General features: G+C 41.4%; 1 protein-coding gene across 1 annotated transcript in view; it reads left to right on the top strand.

The window, feature by feature from the left end:
• The window catches only part of LOC144202858 (gamma-aminobutyric acid receptor subunit gamma-3-like), a 42611-nt gene that overhangs the window by 24246 nt on the left and 5742 nt on the right, over window positions 1–12623 (top strand). The window contains exons 4-8 of the mRNA XM_077725923.1: window positions 1087–1178; window positions 2230–2361; window positions 4920–5002; window positions 6934–7071; window positions 9899–10051. Coding sequence (XP_077582049.1) covers window positions 1087–1178; window positions 2230–2361; window positions 4920–5002; window positions 6934–7071; window positions 9899–10051 — 598 coding nt within the window. The remainder of the gene's footprint in view (window positions 1–1086; window positions 1179–2229; window positions 2362–4919; window positions 5003–6933; window positions 7072–9898; window positions 10052–12623) is intronic.

Raw genomic sequence — 12623 nt, 5'->3', positions numbered from 1 at the left:
AAAAAAACAACCCAAAAAATTAAAAACAAAGAAAAATAATTGAATAAGACCACCCAAGAGAATAAATTAATTGGAAAATCAACCCCCAAAAAAATTGAAAAAAAACAATCCCAAAATAAATACATTTGAAAATCAAACCCAAAAAAATCCAAAAAAACAATCCTAGAAAATAAAATAATTCAAAAACCTATAAAGGAAAAAAAACATTAAAAATAAATAAAACAATCCCAAAAATAAATTAATTGTAAAAAAAAATAGTTTTCCCTCTAGTGGCGACACATGTCCAAACCATTTTGACTGGGAGACCTGGCAGTGATAAGAAATCTATATTTATTTATTTTTTATTATTAGTCTGTCAAATCCATCCGTCAATGGCAGCTAACAAGATTTTAAAAAATGAAAAATTATTAATAAATATTTATGAAAAACATTTTGGTTTATATTAAACAATTAAACAGCTTTTAAATAGATAGAAAAAAACATGACATTTTCTAAGAGAAATTTGGGACAGGAAGTCACTTAGTGATAAGAAAATTAATTAAGAAAAAATATTTTTTTAAAGAGCGCCAATCGGCAAATCAAAGGTTTTTTTTTGTCTGTTGGCGAGCGGGTCAGCCGAACTTCCCCGAAAGCAAATTTCCTCGCAATCACCCGCCGCCGTCCATTCCAGCAATTTTTTTTTCTTCCAAAACGTTGCACTGATTGGCCGCACGCCGCGGACAGCGGGGGCGCCGTCGCCATCATCCAAATCCCTCGGCGTCGTGGGAGTTGATCTGCGACGCTGCTTTCCCGCCTACAAATGTCTTCCTCTCTTTCTCCTCCATTTCATCATTTTTTTTTGGTTAACCCGCAAGTCAAATAAACGTTTCCCATAGAAATGAACTAAAAAAAACTAATTAATTGGTTCCAAACCTCTTAAAAAAACACCAAAACAGGAAAAAAAACATTTTGATTTATTCTAATTTGCCATCTATTAACAAAGTAAGAAATAACTAGTGGTTCAATAGTGTACTAAATGGATACTCAGACGTTTGGCCGCCCGGACGTTTGGAAAAGCATCCACTTACCCGCATTTCTGTTCCCCAGGAATACCAAATTGACATCATCTTTGCCCAAACTTGGGTGGACACCCGCTTACGCTACAACAGCAGCAGCATGCGGATTCTCACTCTCAACAGGTACTCCATTCCCGATTAAAAAAGCCATGAATATCACCCGTTTTTATTCCAAAATCCACCACAGGATCAAAATTTGAATCTCTGACATAACAACATAATTTTTTTATTTCTTATGTTTTTTTTTTATTCCTTTTTTCCTTATTCCTTATTCCTTATTCCTTATATATTCCTTATTCCCTAATTCCTTATTCCCTAATTCCTCATTCCTTATTGCCTAATTCCTTATTCCCTAATTCCTTATTCCCTAATTCTTTATTCCCTAATTTCTTATTCCCTTTTCCTTATTCCCCAAATCCTTGTACCTTATTCCCTATTCCTTATTCCCGAATTCATTATTCCCTAAATCCTTATACCTTATTCCCTATTCCTTATTCCCTAATTCATTATTCTCCAAATCCTTATACCTTATTCCTTATTCCCTATCCCCTATTCCTTATTCCCTAATTAATTGTTCCCTAAATCCTTATACCTTATTCCCTTATTCCTTCTTCTCTATTCCTTATTCCTGGATTCATTATTCCCTAAATCATTATACTTTATTCCCTTATTCTTAATTCCCTATTCCTTATTCCCTAAATCCTTATACTTTATTCCCTATCCCCTATTCCTTATTCCCTAATTAATTATTCCCTAAATCCTTATACCGTATTCCCTTATTCCCTATTCCTTATTCCCGAATTCATTATTCCCTAAATCCTTATACTTTATTCCCTATTCCTTATTCCCTAATTCATTATTCCCTAAATCCTTATACCTTATTCCCTTATTCTTAATTCCCTATTCCTTATTCCCTAATTAATTATTCCCTAAATCCTTATACCGTATTCCCTTATTCCCTATTCCTTATTCCCGAATTCATTATTCCCTAAATCCTTATACCTTATTCCCTATTCCTTATTCCCTAATTTATTTTTCCCTAAATCCTTATACCTTATTTCTTTATTCACTATTCCCTTGTTCCCTATTCCTTATTCCCTATTCCCTATCCCCTATTACTTATTCCTTTATTCCTCATTCCCTATTACTTATTCCTTATTCCTTATTGTTTTAGCAACATGGTGGGCCTGATCTGGCTGCCCGACACCATCTTCAGGAATTCCAAGACGGCAGACTCCCATTGGATCACCACGCCCAATCAGCTGCTTCGAATACGCGACAATGGGAAAATACTCTACACGCTCAGGTGAGGGTTTTTTTCAGCAACACACTTTTATTTATATATTTATTTGTTTATTTATAAATATATTAATGTATTTATTCATATATATGTATCTCTATTTGTGTATATATTAATTTATTTATTTTTTATATTTTTTATTTTATTTGAATTTGCCTTAAAATCATTGAATTTTACAATCTCTCGCGTATAAGCCGCCCAGGTTTTGTCCTCACTGTGTGGAGTTGGCATGTTCTTCCCAGGCTTACGTGGGTTTTTTTCTGGGTGCTCCATTTTCCTTCCACATACCCTGAAAAAAATGCATGCTAGGCTAATTGTATGCTAACTCATTTATATGATTGGTCATTTGTCTCATTGTATCCTGCCAATTACAGGCCATGAATTCAGGGTGGTGCACTGTAGTTTCCTGGGATAGGCTCCGGCACCCCCCGTGAACATAGCCAGGATAAGCGATTTGGAATAAAAATGGACGAATCAAATCAATTCATGTTTAAAGGATGAAAGTGGAAGGATTTTGAAGTCAGTTCTGGTATTTATTTTATCTTATTATTTTTTGACAGTGGCCTTGGAGAAAATATAAAAAATATATTTATAAAAAAAAAAAAACTTTTCCACCTCCGGGTGAGATGAAGGTGATTGGCCATCACGCCGTTTTTTTTCCGTCGACAAAAAAAAATGTCAGCACCTCGCCGCTTTTTTCCGCTCGTCTGGCGGCTTCCTTTGATGGCGCAATGGAAAATGTGCGGGTGGCAAAACACCCCCCTTACCGACAAAACGGGGGTTTGATTCTCTGCTTTGTTTTTTTTTTTTATTTGGTCTTTTTATCTGGAAAAGGACAGCCGTCGTCGACTGTCAGTGAATTTGGAGTGGCTCGAAATGTACAAAAAAAAATGACATGAACCACTCACTAATGCAGGGAGGAGACTTTGTTCTTATCAGCTCATTTAACTAACGTATTGGTCAAGTGGAATATTAGGCCATTCAGAGATTTTGGACTATATTTTAGACATGTGTGTGTTTGTTCGTGTGTGTTGTGTGCATGTGAGTGTGTGTGTTTGTGTCTGTGTGTGTGTGGGTGGGTTTGTATTTGTGTAGGTGGGTGTGTGTGTTTGTGTGGGTGTAAGTGTCTGGGTGTGTTTTTTTGTGTGTTTGTTCGTGTGTGTGTGTGTTGTGGGTATGGGTGTGTTTTGTGTGCGTGTGAGTGTGTTTGTGTGTGTCTGTGTGTGGGTGTGTGTGTTTTTTTTTGTGGGTGTGGGTTCGTGTTTGTTTGTTTGGGTGGGTGTATGTGTGTGTTTGTGTGGGTGTAAGTGTCTGTGGGTGTGTTTTTGTGTGTGTGTGTGGGGGGGGGGGCTCTGTGGGTGTGTGTGTTTTGCGTGTTGATCTGTGGGTGTGTATGTGTTTTTGGGGGGGGGGGTGTTTGTGTGGGTGTGGTTGTGTATGTGTGTGTGGTTGTGTTTTTGTTTGTGTGGGGGGTGTATGTGTGTGTTTGTGTGGGTGTAAGTGTCTGTGGGTGTGTTTGTGTGGGTGTAAGTGTCTGTGGGTGTGTTTTTGTGTGTTTTTTTGTGTGTGGGGCGTGCCTCTGTGGGTGTGTGTTTTGCGTGTGGATCTGTGGGTGTGTGTGTTTTTGTGTGTGTGTGTGGGGGGGGTGTATGTGTGTGGGGGGGGGGGTGTATGTGTGTGGGTGTGGTTTCGTATGTGGGTGTCTGTGTGGGTGGGTGTATGTGTGTTTGTGTGGGTGTAAGTGTCTGTGGGTGTGTTTTTGTGTGTTTTTTTGTGTGTGGGGGGTGCCCCTGTGGGTGTGTGTTTTGCGTGTGGATCTGTGGGTGTGTGTGTTTTTGTGTGTGTGTATGTGTGTGGGTGTGGTTGTGTATGTGGGTGTCTGTGTGGGTGGGTGTATGTGTGTTTGTGTGGGTGTAAGTGTCTGTGGGTGTGTTTGTGTGGGTGTAAGTGTCTGTGAGTGTGTTTTTGTGTGTTTTTTTGTGTGTGGGGCGTGCTTCTGTGGGTGTGTGTTTTGCGTGTGGATCTGTGGGTGTGTATGTGTTTTTGTGTGTGGGTGTGGTTGTGTATGTGGGTGTGTGTGTTTGTGTTTTTGTCTGTGTGGCTGTGCTTGTGGGTTTGGGTGTTGTGGGTGTGTTTGTGTGTGTGTGTGTTGGTGTGTGTAAATATGTACCATGTTGAATTTGTACATTTATTTAATGACTTAATAAGGGGAGCATTTAGCTGAAGTGGACAGGTATCTAAGAGAGAATCTTGAAACATGGATATTGGTTGTTGTGAGACAGCCAATGAGAGTCCAGCGAGGTTCTAAAGTGAGAATCAATGCATTCGCGACAAAATAAAATGACAGTCACTCATTTGCATATACAAAAAAATGTGTTACCTGAAATGTTCGTAGCTAGAGGCATTTGTAAGTAGAGGTATGACTGTATTCATTGGATTTCACGGAATAACTCAGCCATCACAATCTTGTTATTCACATTGTCCATCGGGAAGATGAAGTCTTAAACGCGGGTGTCAAAAGTGTCTTTGTGTTGTTTTTTTTTTTTTTTTGTCCGTCTGTTCAGAATGACCATCAACGCCGAATGTCAGCTGCAACTGCATAATTTCCCCATGGACGAGCACTCCTGTCCTCTCGTCTTTTCCAGTTGTAAGTTGTTCTTTTTTTACCGCCGGGGACACCCTGAATTGGTCGCCAGCCAATGACAGTGCACAAAAACTCACTTCATATTGATTTTGGTCAATTTTTGTGCCCGTTTTGATTGATTTTGGTCGATTTTTGTTCCATTTTTGATTGATTTTGATCAATTTTTGTGCCCTTTTTCATTGATTTTGGTTGATTTTCGTGCCTCTTTAGGTGGATTTTGGTTGATTTTCGTGCCTCTTTAGATTGATTTTGGTTGATTTTTGTGCCCCTTTTTGATTGATTTTGATCAATTTTTGTGCCCGTTTGATTGATTTTGGTCGATTTTTGTGCCCTTTTTGGTTGATTTTGGTCGATTTTTGTGCCCTTTTTGGTTGATTTTGGTCGATTTTTGTGCCCCTTTTGATTGATTCTGGTCGATTTTTGTGCCCACTTTTGATTGATTTTGGTCGATTTTTGTGCCCCTTTTGATTGATTCTGGTCGATTTTTGTGCCCGTTTTGATTGATTTTGGTCAATTTTGATGCCTGTTTTGATTGATTTTGGACTATTTTTGTGTCACCAAATGACACCAAAAACATATCGATTGGGATGGGGTATCCAATTTTTATTTTTATTTTTTTGCCATTTTCCATATTTTTTTGCGACCTGGGCTGATTGGAAGATTCAAAAGAGCTCATAAATGCGTCTTATGGAGGATTTTTTTTTCTTCGATTAGATGGGATCTCTTTGTAATTAAAGAATAACGGAAATTGCATTTGGAGAAGCCGCTCCAAAATGGCTGAGGGGGACTTTTTTTTAAGACAAGTAGCCTAAAAAAAAATACAAAACGCTCATCTGGAATTGGCTTTTATCAGGAACATGTTTTATGGCATTTTTTGATTGCATTATATGACAAGTTTTGGGTCATTTGCTAGCATAAAAGACGGAAAAATAGGCTCATTTTGTCTCCTTTTTGCATGAATTAGTTTTTATTTTATATTTTTTTATTTAATGAAAACGAGATAATAGTATTTTAGGATATCTTTTATTTACTTAAAAAATAAGTGAATTATTCCAGAGATTTATTTATTTAAATTAAATTCATTTTTTAGTCCTTTTTGCATGAAATATGTCCTTTTTTATATTTTATTATTTAATAAAAATCGGAGTAAATATATTTTAGGACATTTTTTATTTACATAAAAAATAAGGGAATTATTCCGCTGACTTAAAAAAAATACATTTGTTTTTGCATGAAATACTTCCTTTTTAAAGATTTTATTATTTAATAAAAACAAGAGAGTAAAGACATTTTGGGATATTTCTTATTTACCTAAAAAAAATAAGTGAATTATTGCACAGTGACCCAAAAATCTCTAGGAAGTGACCCAAAAATGTCCATGAAGTTGCACGAAAATCTACTGGAAGTGACCCAAAAATCTTCAGAAAGTGACTCAAAAATCTAGAAAAAGTCACCCAAAAATCTAGAGAAAGTCACCCAAAAATCTAGAGAAAGTCACCCAAAAATCTAGAGAGTCACCCAAAAATCCAGAGAAAGTCACCCAAAAATTTAGAGAAAGTCACCCAAAAATCTAGAGAAAGTCACCCAAAAATCTAGAGAAAGTCACCAAAAAATCTATGGAAAATCACCCAAAAATCTAGAGAAAGTCACCCAAAAATCTAGAGAAAGCCACCCAAAAATCTAGAGAAAGCCACCCAAAAATCTAGAGAAAATCACCCAAAAATCTAGAGAAAGTCACCCAAAAATCTAGAGAAAATCACCCAAAAATCTAGAGAAAATCCCCCAAAAATCTACAAAAAATGACCCAAATATCTCCAGAAAGGGCCCAAAAATTTCCAGAAAGTTACTCAAAAACATACCGGAAATGACCCAAAAATGTAAATCTACTTTTTGAATGGCTGCCAGTCCCTAACACCCACATTTTCTGTTTTCAGACGGTTACCCGCGAGACGAAATAGTTTACAAGTGGAAGCGAAACTCTGTGGAAACATCAGACCAGAAATACTGGCGTCTTTACCAGTTTGACTTCATGGGATTGCGAAACACCAGTGACGTTTTGGCCACCACTGCAGGTAAGCCACGCCTCCACATCGCTATTGGCCTGAATATAAGACGACGCCCTCTTTTGAAAAAATAGACAATTTTTATACCCAAAATAATTCCAGTAAATCCAAAACAAAACATCATAACAAGAAATCTTAATTCATTTTCAGAGCCGCTTTATACTCATTAGGGTCGCAGGGGGTGCTGGAGTCCATCCCAGCTGACACCCTTAATTTACCAACCAATCACTCAAATTCAGGAGCTATTTAGCGTACAATTAGCATAGCATGCATGTTGTTGGAATGTGGGAGGAAACCGGAGTACCCGGAGAAAACCCACACAGGCCCAGGGAGAACATGTAAACTCCACACACATGTGGACGTGACCTGGATTCGAACCCAGAATCCCAAAGCTGTGAGGCCAACGATTTTAGCACACAATTAGCCTAGCATGCATGTTGTTGGAATTTGGGAGGAAACCGGAGTACCCGGAGAAAACCCACACAAGCCCGGGGAGATCGTTGCAAACTCCACACGTGGACAAGACCTGGATTTGAACCCAGAACCCCTCACTGTTAGGCCGACGCATTAACCACTCAGCCACCGGGCCGCCATCTTAATATTTGAACATTTACTAAACTAAAGTACAATCACATTTGTAAATAAATGTCTTTTTTAATGTATACATTTAACCAATCAGCTGTCTGGCGCCATCTAGTGTTGGAAAATGTGTATCATGTCAATATTCAGCATGTAAAACTACCTGTTTTTACGCTTATTTTACTGCAAAAAACGTCGTCTTATATTCGGGGAAATGCAGTTTTCAAGCTCCGCCCAATCGCCGTTCGTCGTTTAGCGGAATGTTGTCGTTCCGCCAGGTGCGACGAACGCCACCCGCGTACAAGCCGCCGCCTAATTTATTTTTAATGGCGGTTTTATTTTAATGGCCGACGCGCTGGCTGTTACAAATGAGCCGGTCCCGTAACATGACACGGTTAATGAAAGACTCGTTTTTATTTCATTATTATTCGGGGTGAGTCGAGTTCTACCCGAAAGGGGTGCGGGGGGTGTCGGGATTAAAGAGCTGCCATCACCTCGGGGGGGTGCTTTACTCAATAACGTGTGATGGACTACACTGAGATTAAAAAAAATCAAATTGTGCCGTTAGAGTTCAAATACTGACTTGAGAATTCAATTTCAAATTTGTGTTATGCATCCTCTAGATGGCACTTTAGTAGTAATAGTAGTACTAGTTATAATTGTAGTATCAGTAGTAGTAGTAGGAGTAGTAGTAGGAGTACTAGTTATAATTGTAGTATCAGTAGTAGTAGGGGTAGTAGTAGCAGTAGTAGTAGTAGTGGTAGTAGTAGTAGCAGTAGTAGTAGTAGTAGTAGTAGTAGCGGTAGTAGTAGTAGTAGTAGCGGTAGTAGCAGTAATAGTAGTAGCAGTAATAGTAATAGCAGTAGCAGTAATAGTAGTAGCAGTAGCAGTAATAGTAGTAGCAGTAGCAGTAATAGTAGTAGCAGTAGCAGTAATAGTAGTAGCAGTAATAGTAGTAGCAGTAGCAGTAGTAGCAGTAGCAGTAATAGTAGTAGCAGTAGCAGTAATAGTAGTAGCAGTAGCAGTAATAGTAGTAGCAGTAGCAGTAATAGTAGTAGCAGTAATAGTAGTAGCAGTAATAGTAGTACCAGTAATAGTAATGGTAGTAGCAGTAGCAGTAATAGTAGTTGCAGTAGCAGTAATAGTAGTAGCAGTAATAGTAGTACCAGTAATAGTAATGGTAGTAGCAGTAGCAGTAATAGTAGTTGCAGTAGCAGTAATAGTAGTAGCAGTAGTAGTAGTATTAGTAATTGTAGTATTAGTGGTAGTATTAGTAGTTGTAGTATTAGTGGTAGTATTAGTAGTTGTAGTATTAGTGGTAGTATTAGTAGTTGTAGTATTAGTGGTAGTTTTAGTAGTTGTAGTATTAGTGGTAGTTTTAGTAGTTGTAGTATTAGTGGTAGTATTAGTAGTTGTAGTATTAGTGGTAGTATTAGTAGTTGTAGTATTAGTAGTTGTAGCAGCAGTAGTAGTAGTACCAGTAATAATAGCAGCTGTAGTAGTAGTAGTAGTAGTACCAGTAATAATAGCAGCTGTAGTAGTAGTAGTAGTACCAGTAATAATAGCAGCTGTAGTAGTAGTAGTAGTAGTACCAGTAATAATAGCAGCTGTAGTAGTAGTAGTAGTTTTAGTAGTAGCAGCAGTAGTAGTAGTTGTGGTCAGGAATTGTTATCCATCCACTAAATGGAGCTTTGGTAGTAGTGGGTTGTGTTCTCCACCCACTAAATAGAGCCGCAGTAGTTGTCATAGTAGTGATTAAGAGTTGTGTTACACATCAACAAGAAGGGCCAAGGGACATTTTCACACAATAATTAAGCAATATTGATCCATCCAGATACGCTAAATGCTCCAACAAGACTGTCTTCGCCGACATCACTTCCTGTAACAAACTCGCCGCTTTTTCCTCAGCTTTATTTTCGCCAAGAAAATACTCCCCGGGTTGTCTCACGGGGCGAATTGAGTCAAGCACCCCCTCGGGTGACGCCGCCACTTTAAGAGCGTCTCTTCCAGCCCGCCATCCAACTCAGTCACGAGCGCTAAGACGCAAAGTGGCAAAATTCATTTCCCTCAATGCCCGCCGCCGCCGCCATTTTTGGCCAAAACGCGCCTTGGCAGAAGATTTACCCACTCGCGTAATTTCACAGTCGGTGGGCACGAAGACCCCGGAGAGTGACGACTGTTTGTATACAGGCGATTAAAAAGTCCATTTTCCATATGGCATCCATCCCCTTAATGCCGCCATTTTGTTTTTTTGTAGGAGACTACGTATTGATGACGGTGTATTTTGACCTGAGTAGAAGGATGGGCTACTTCACCATCCAGACGTACATCCCGTGTATCCTCACCGTGGTCCTCTCTTGGGTGTCCTTCTGGATTAAAAGCGACGCCACGCCGGCTAGGACGGCCCTGGGTGAGTAAATTCGGGTGTCAAAATGGCCGTCGTATGAGGAAATACATGTTTCAAACTGGCCTCCTGTAAGGGCTGGTTTTAGCTCTAAGCAATGTGGGCGACTATGCAGGGTGCAATTTATTTTGGGGGTGACTTAGAGCTCTTACCCATTTTTTTCAGGTTTATTTGGGGTTAATTTTCTAGATTATTATTTTTTTCAGGTATTGTTCCACCGTGGAATTCCGGTGTGTGTTGGTTATCATTTATTTTGTGTAGTGCTAATCCTCACATGGGTCACAGAGGGGTGCTGGAGGCTATCCCAGTGGACAGCCTGAATTAATGGCTAGCCAATAGCAGGGCACAATGACACAAACAACAAATTGCATTAATACTTAAGGGCAAATTAGCATAAAATTAGCCTAGCATGCCTTTTTGGGCAATGTGGGAGGAAAGGGGATTACCCAGAGAAAAACCCAAGCAAGCCCAGGGGAGAACATGCAAACTCCACATAGTGAGGACCAATCTGGGGTCAAACCCATGACCCCAGAACTGTGAGTCATCATACCACTATACCGGTCATAACACCCTACCAGTCACACCACGCTACCAGTCACTCCACGCTACCAGTCACTCCACCCTACCAGTCACTCCACCCTACCAGTCACAACACCCTACCCGTCACCCTACCCGTCACCCTACCAGTCACCCTACCAGTCACCCTACCAGTCACCCTACCAGTCAAGCCTACCAGTCACCCCACCCTACCAGTCACAACACCCTACCAGTCACCCTACCAGTCACCCTACCAGTCACCCTACCAGTCACCCTACCAGTCACCCTACCAGTCACCCTACCAGTCACCCTACCAGTCACCCTACCAGTCACCCTACCAGTCACCCTACCAGTCACCCTACCAGTCACCCTACCAGTCACCCTGCCAGTCACCCTGCCAGTCACCCTACCAGTCACCCTACCAGTCACCCTACCAGTCACCCTACCAGTCACCCTACCAGTCACCCTACCAGTCACCCTACCAGTCACCCTACCAGTCACCCTACCAGTCACCCTACCAGTCACCCCACCAGTCAACCCACCAGTCACCCTACCAGTCACCCTACTAGGCACCCTACCAGGCACCCTACCAGTCACCCCACCAGTCAACCCACCAGTCACCCTACCAGTCACCCTACTAGTCACCCTACCCGTCACCCTACCCGTCACCCTACCTGTCACCCTACCAGTCACCCTACCCGTCAAACCTACCAGTCACCCCACCCTACCAGTCACCCCACCCTACCAGTCACCCTACCAGTCACCCCACCAGTCACCCCACCAGTCAACCCACCAGTCACCCTACCAGTCACCCCACCCTACCAGTCACCCTACCCGTCACCCTGCCAGTCACCCTACCAGTCACCCTACCAGTCACCCTACCAGTCACCCTACCAATCACCCCACCAGTCAACCCACCAGTCACCCTACCAGGCACACCACCCTACCAGTCACACCACCCTACCAGTCACCCTACCAGTCACACCACCCTACCAGTCACTCCACCCTACCAGTCACTCCACCCTACCAGTCACACCACCCTACCAGTCACCCTACCCGTCACCCTACCAGTCAGTCGTATCTGTCATATCTTAAACTGAAAGATTTTTTAAAAGATATTTTCTACCCAATTTCGCATCTCTGAAAATGCCGCAATCTAGCCATATTTCCCTTAAATTCCAATCCGATTTCCGATTGACGACATCCCCGTTCCAATTTGGTCAATGGAGGTACCACTCCACACCCAGATTTCCCTGTCAAAAGCCATCCATTGCATTTCCTCCCACGCCGCCGGCCGGCCACTAGCAACCCGCGGGTCGAGCCGTCTTACAAACCTAATAAAACACTCTTCCGGCGTTTAGAACGCGGGTGCGTTACACGCGGAAAAAGCTCGCCCCGACAAACAGGCAGCCACTGTCAACAACCCCGCCCCTCCCCTCCCCCCCACGATAAACATCTCCATTCGACTGGACGACGCAAAGTCATTTAGCCTGTCGTCTCTGGTTCATCGCCCCCGTTTTTTTGCGTCTGAGAGCCGGAGGGGCGGCGGTGGCGGCGGCGGCGGCGGGAGGAGGAGGAGCGATAAGGCGAAGAAAAGGCCGCCGTAAAACAAGAACGCTAAACAAAACGGGTTGCCAGATGTCGCCGAGGAAGCAGGAGATCATGGGGAAATCTCGCCTTCGCTGAGCCCGAGAGATTGACGGGTTTTGCTAAACCGTCTCGCTAGGCCGCCAATATGTGCTGGCGGGAGAAAGGGGAGATTCGGGCTCGATTCCAGGAGGGAGTTTAGAGATATAGTAGTACCTCTACTTACAAAATGTATTGGGTCCAGGACTTGTTTGATAAGTAGAGGCAGGTTTTACATTGAATTACAGTCTTCCCTCAATTATCGCGACTTCACTTATTGCGAGTTTCCACTATAAATTATTTTGAAAGCGTATATATATATTTTTTTTCATTCATAAAATTGTGAAAATAACGGAACTGCATTTCAACATAAAATAATGAATCCGAGAACTGCATTTCAACATAAAATAATGAA

The sequence above is a fragment of the Stigmatopora nigra genome, chromosome 1 (genome assembly GCF_051989575.1).
Source record: "Stigmatopora nigra isolate UIUO_SnigA chromosome 1, RoL_Snig_1.1, whole genome shotgun sequence".
In the NCBI taxonomy this organism is placed as follows: domain Eukaryota; kingdom Metazoa; phylum Chordata; class Actinopteri; order Syngnathiformes; family Syngnathidae; genus Stigmatopora; species Stigmatopora nigra.
This window is presented reverse-complemented; position numbering and strand designations above follow the sequence as displayed.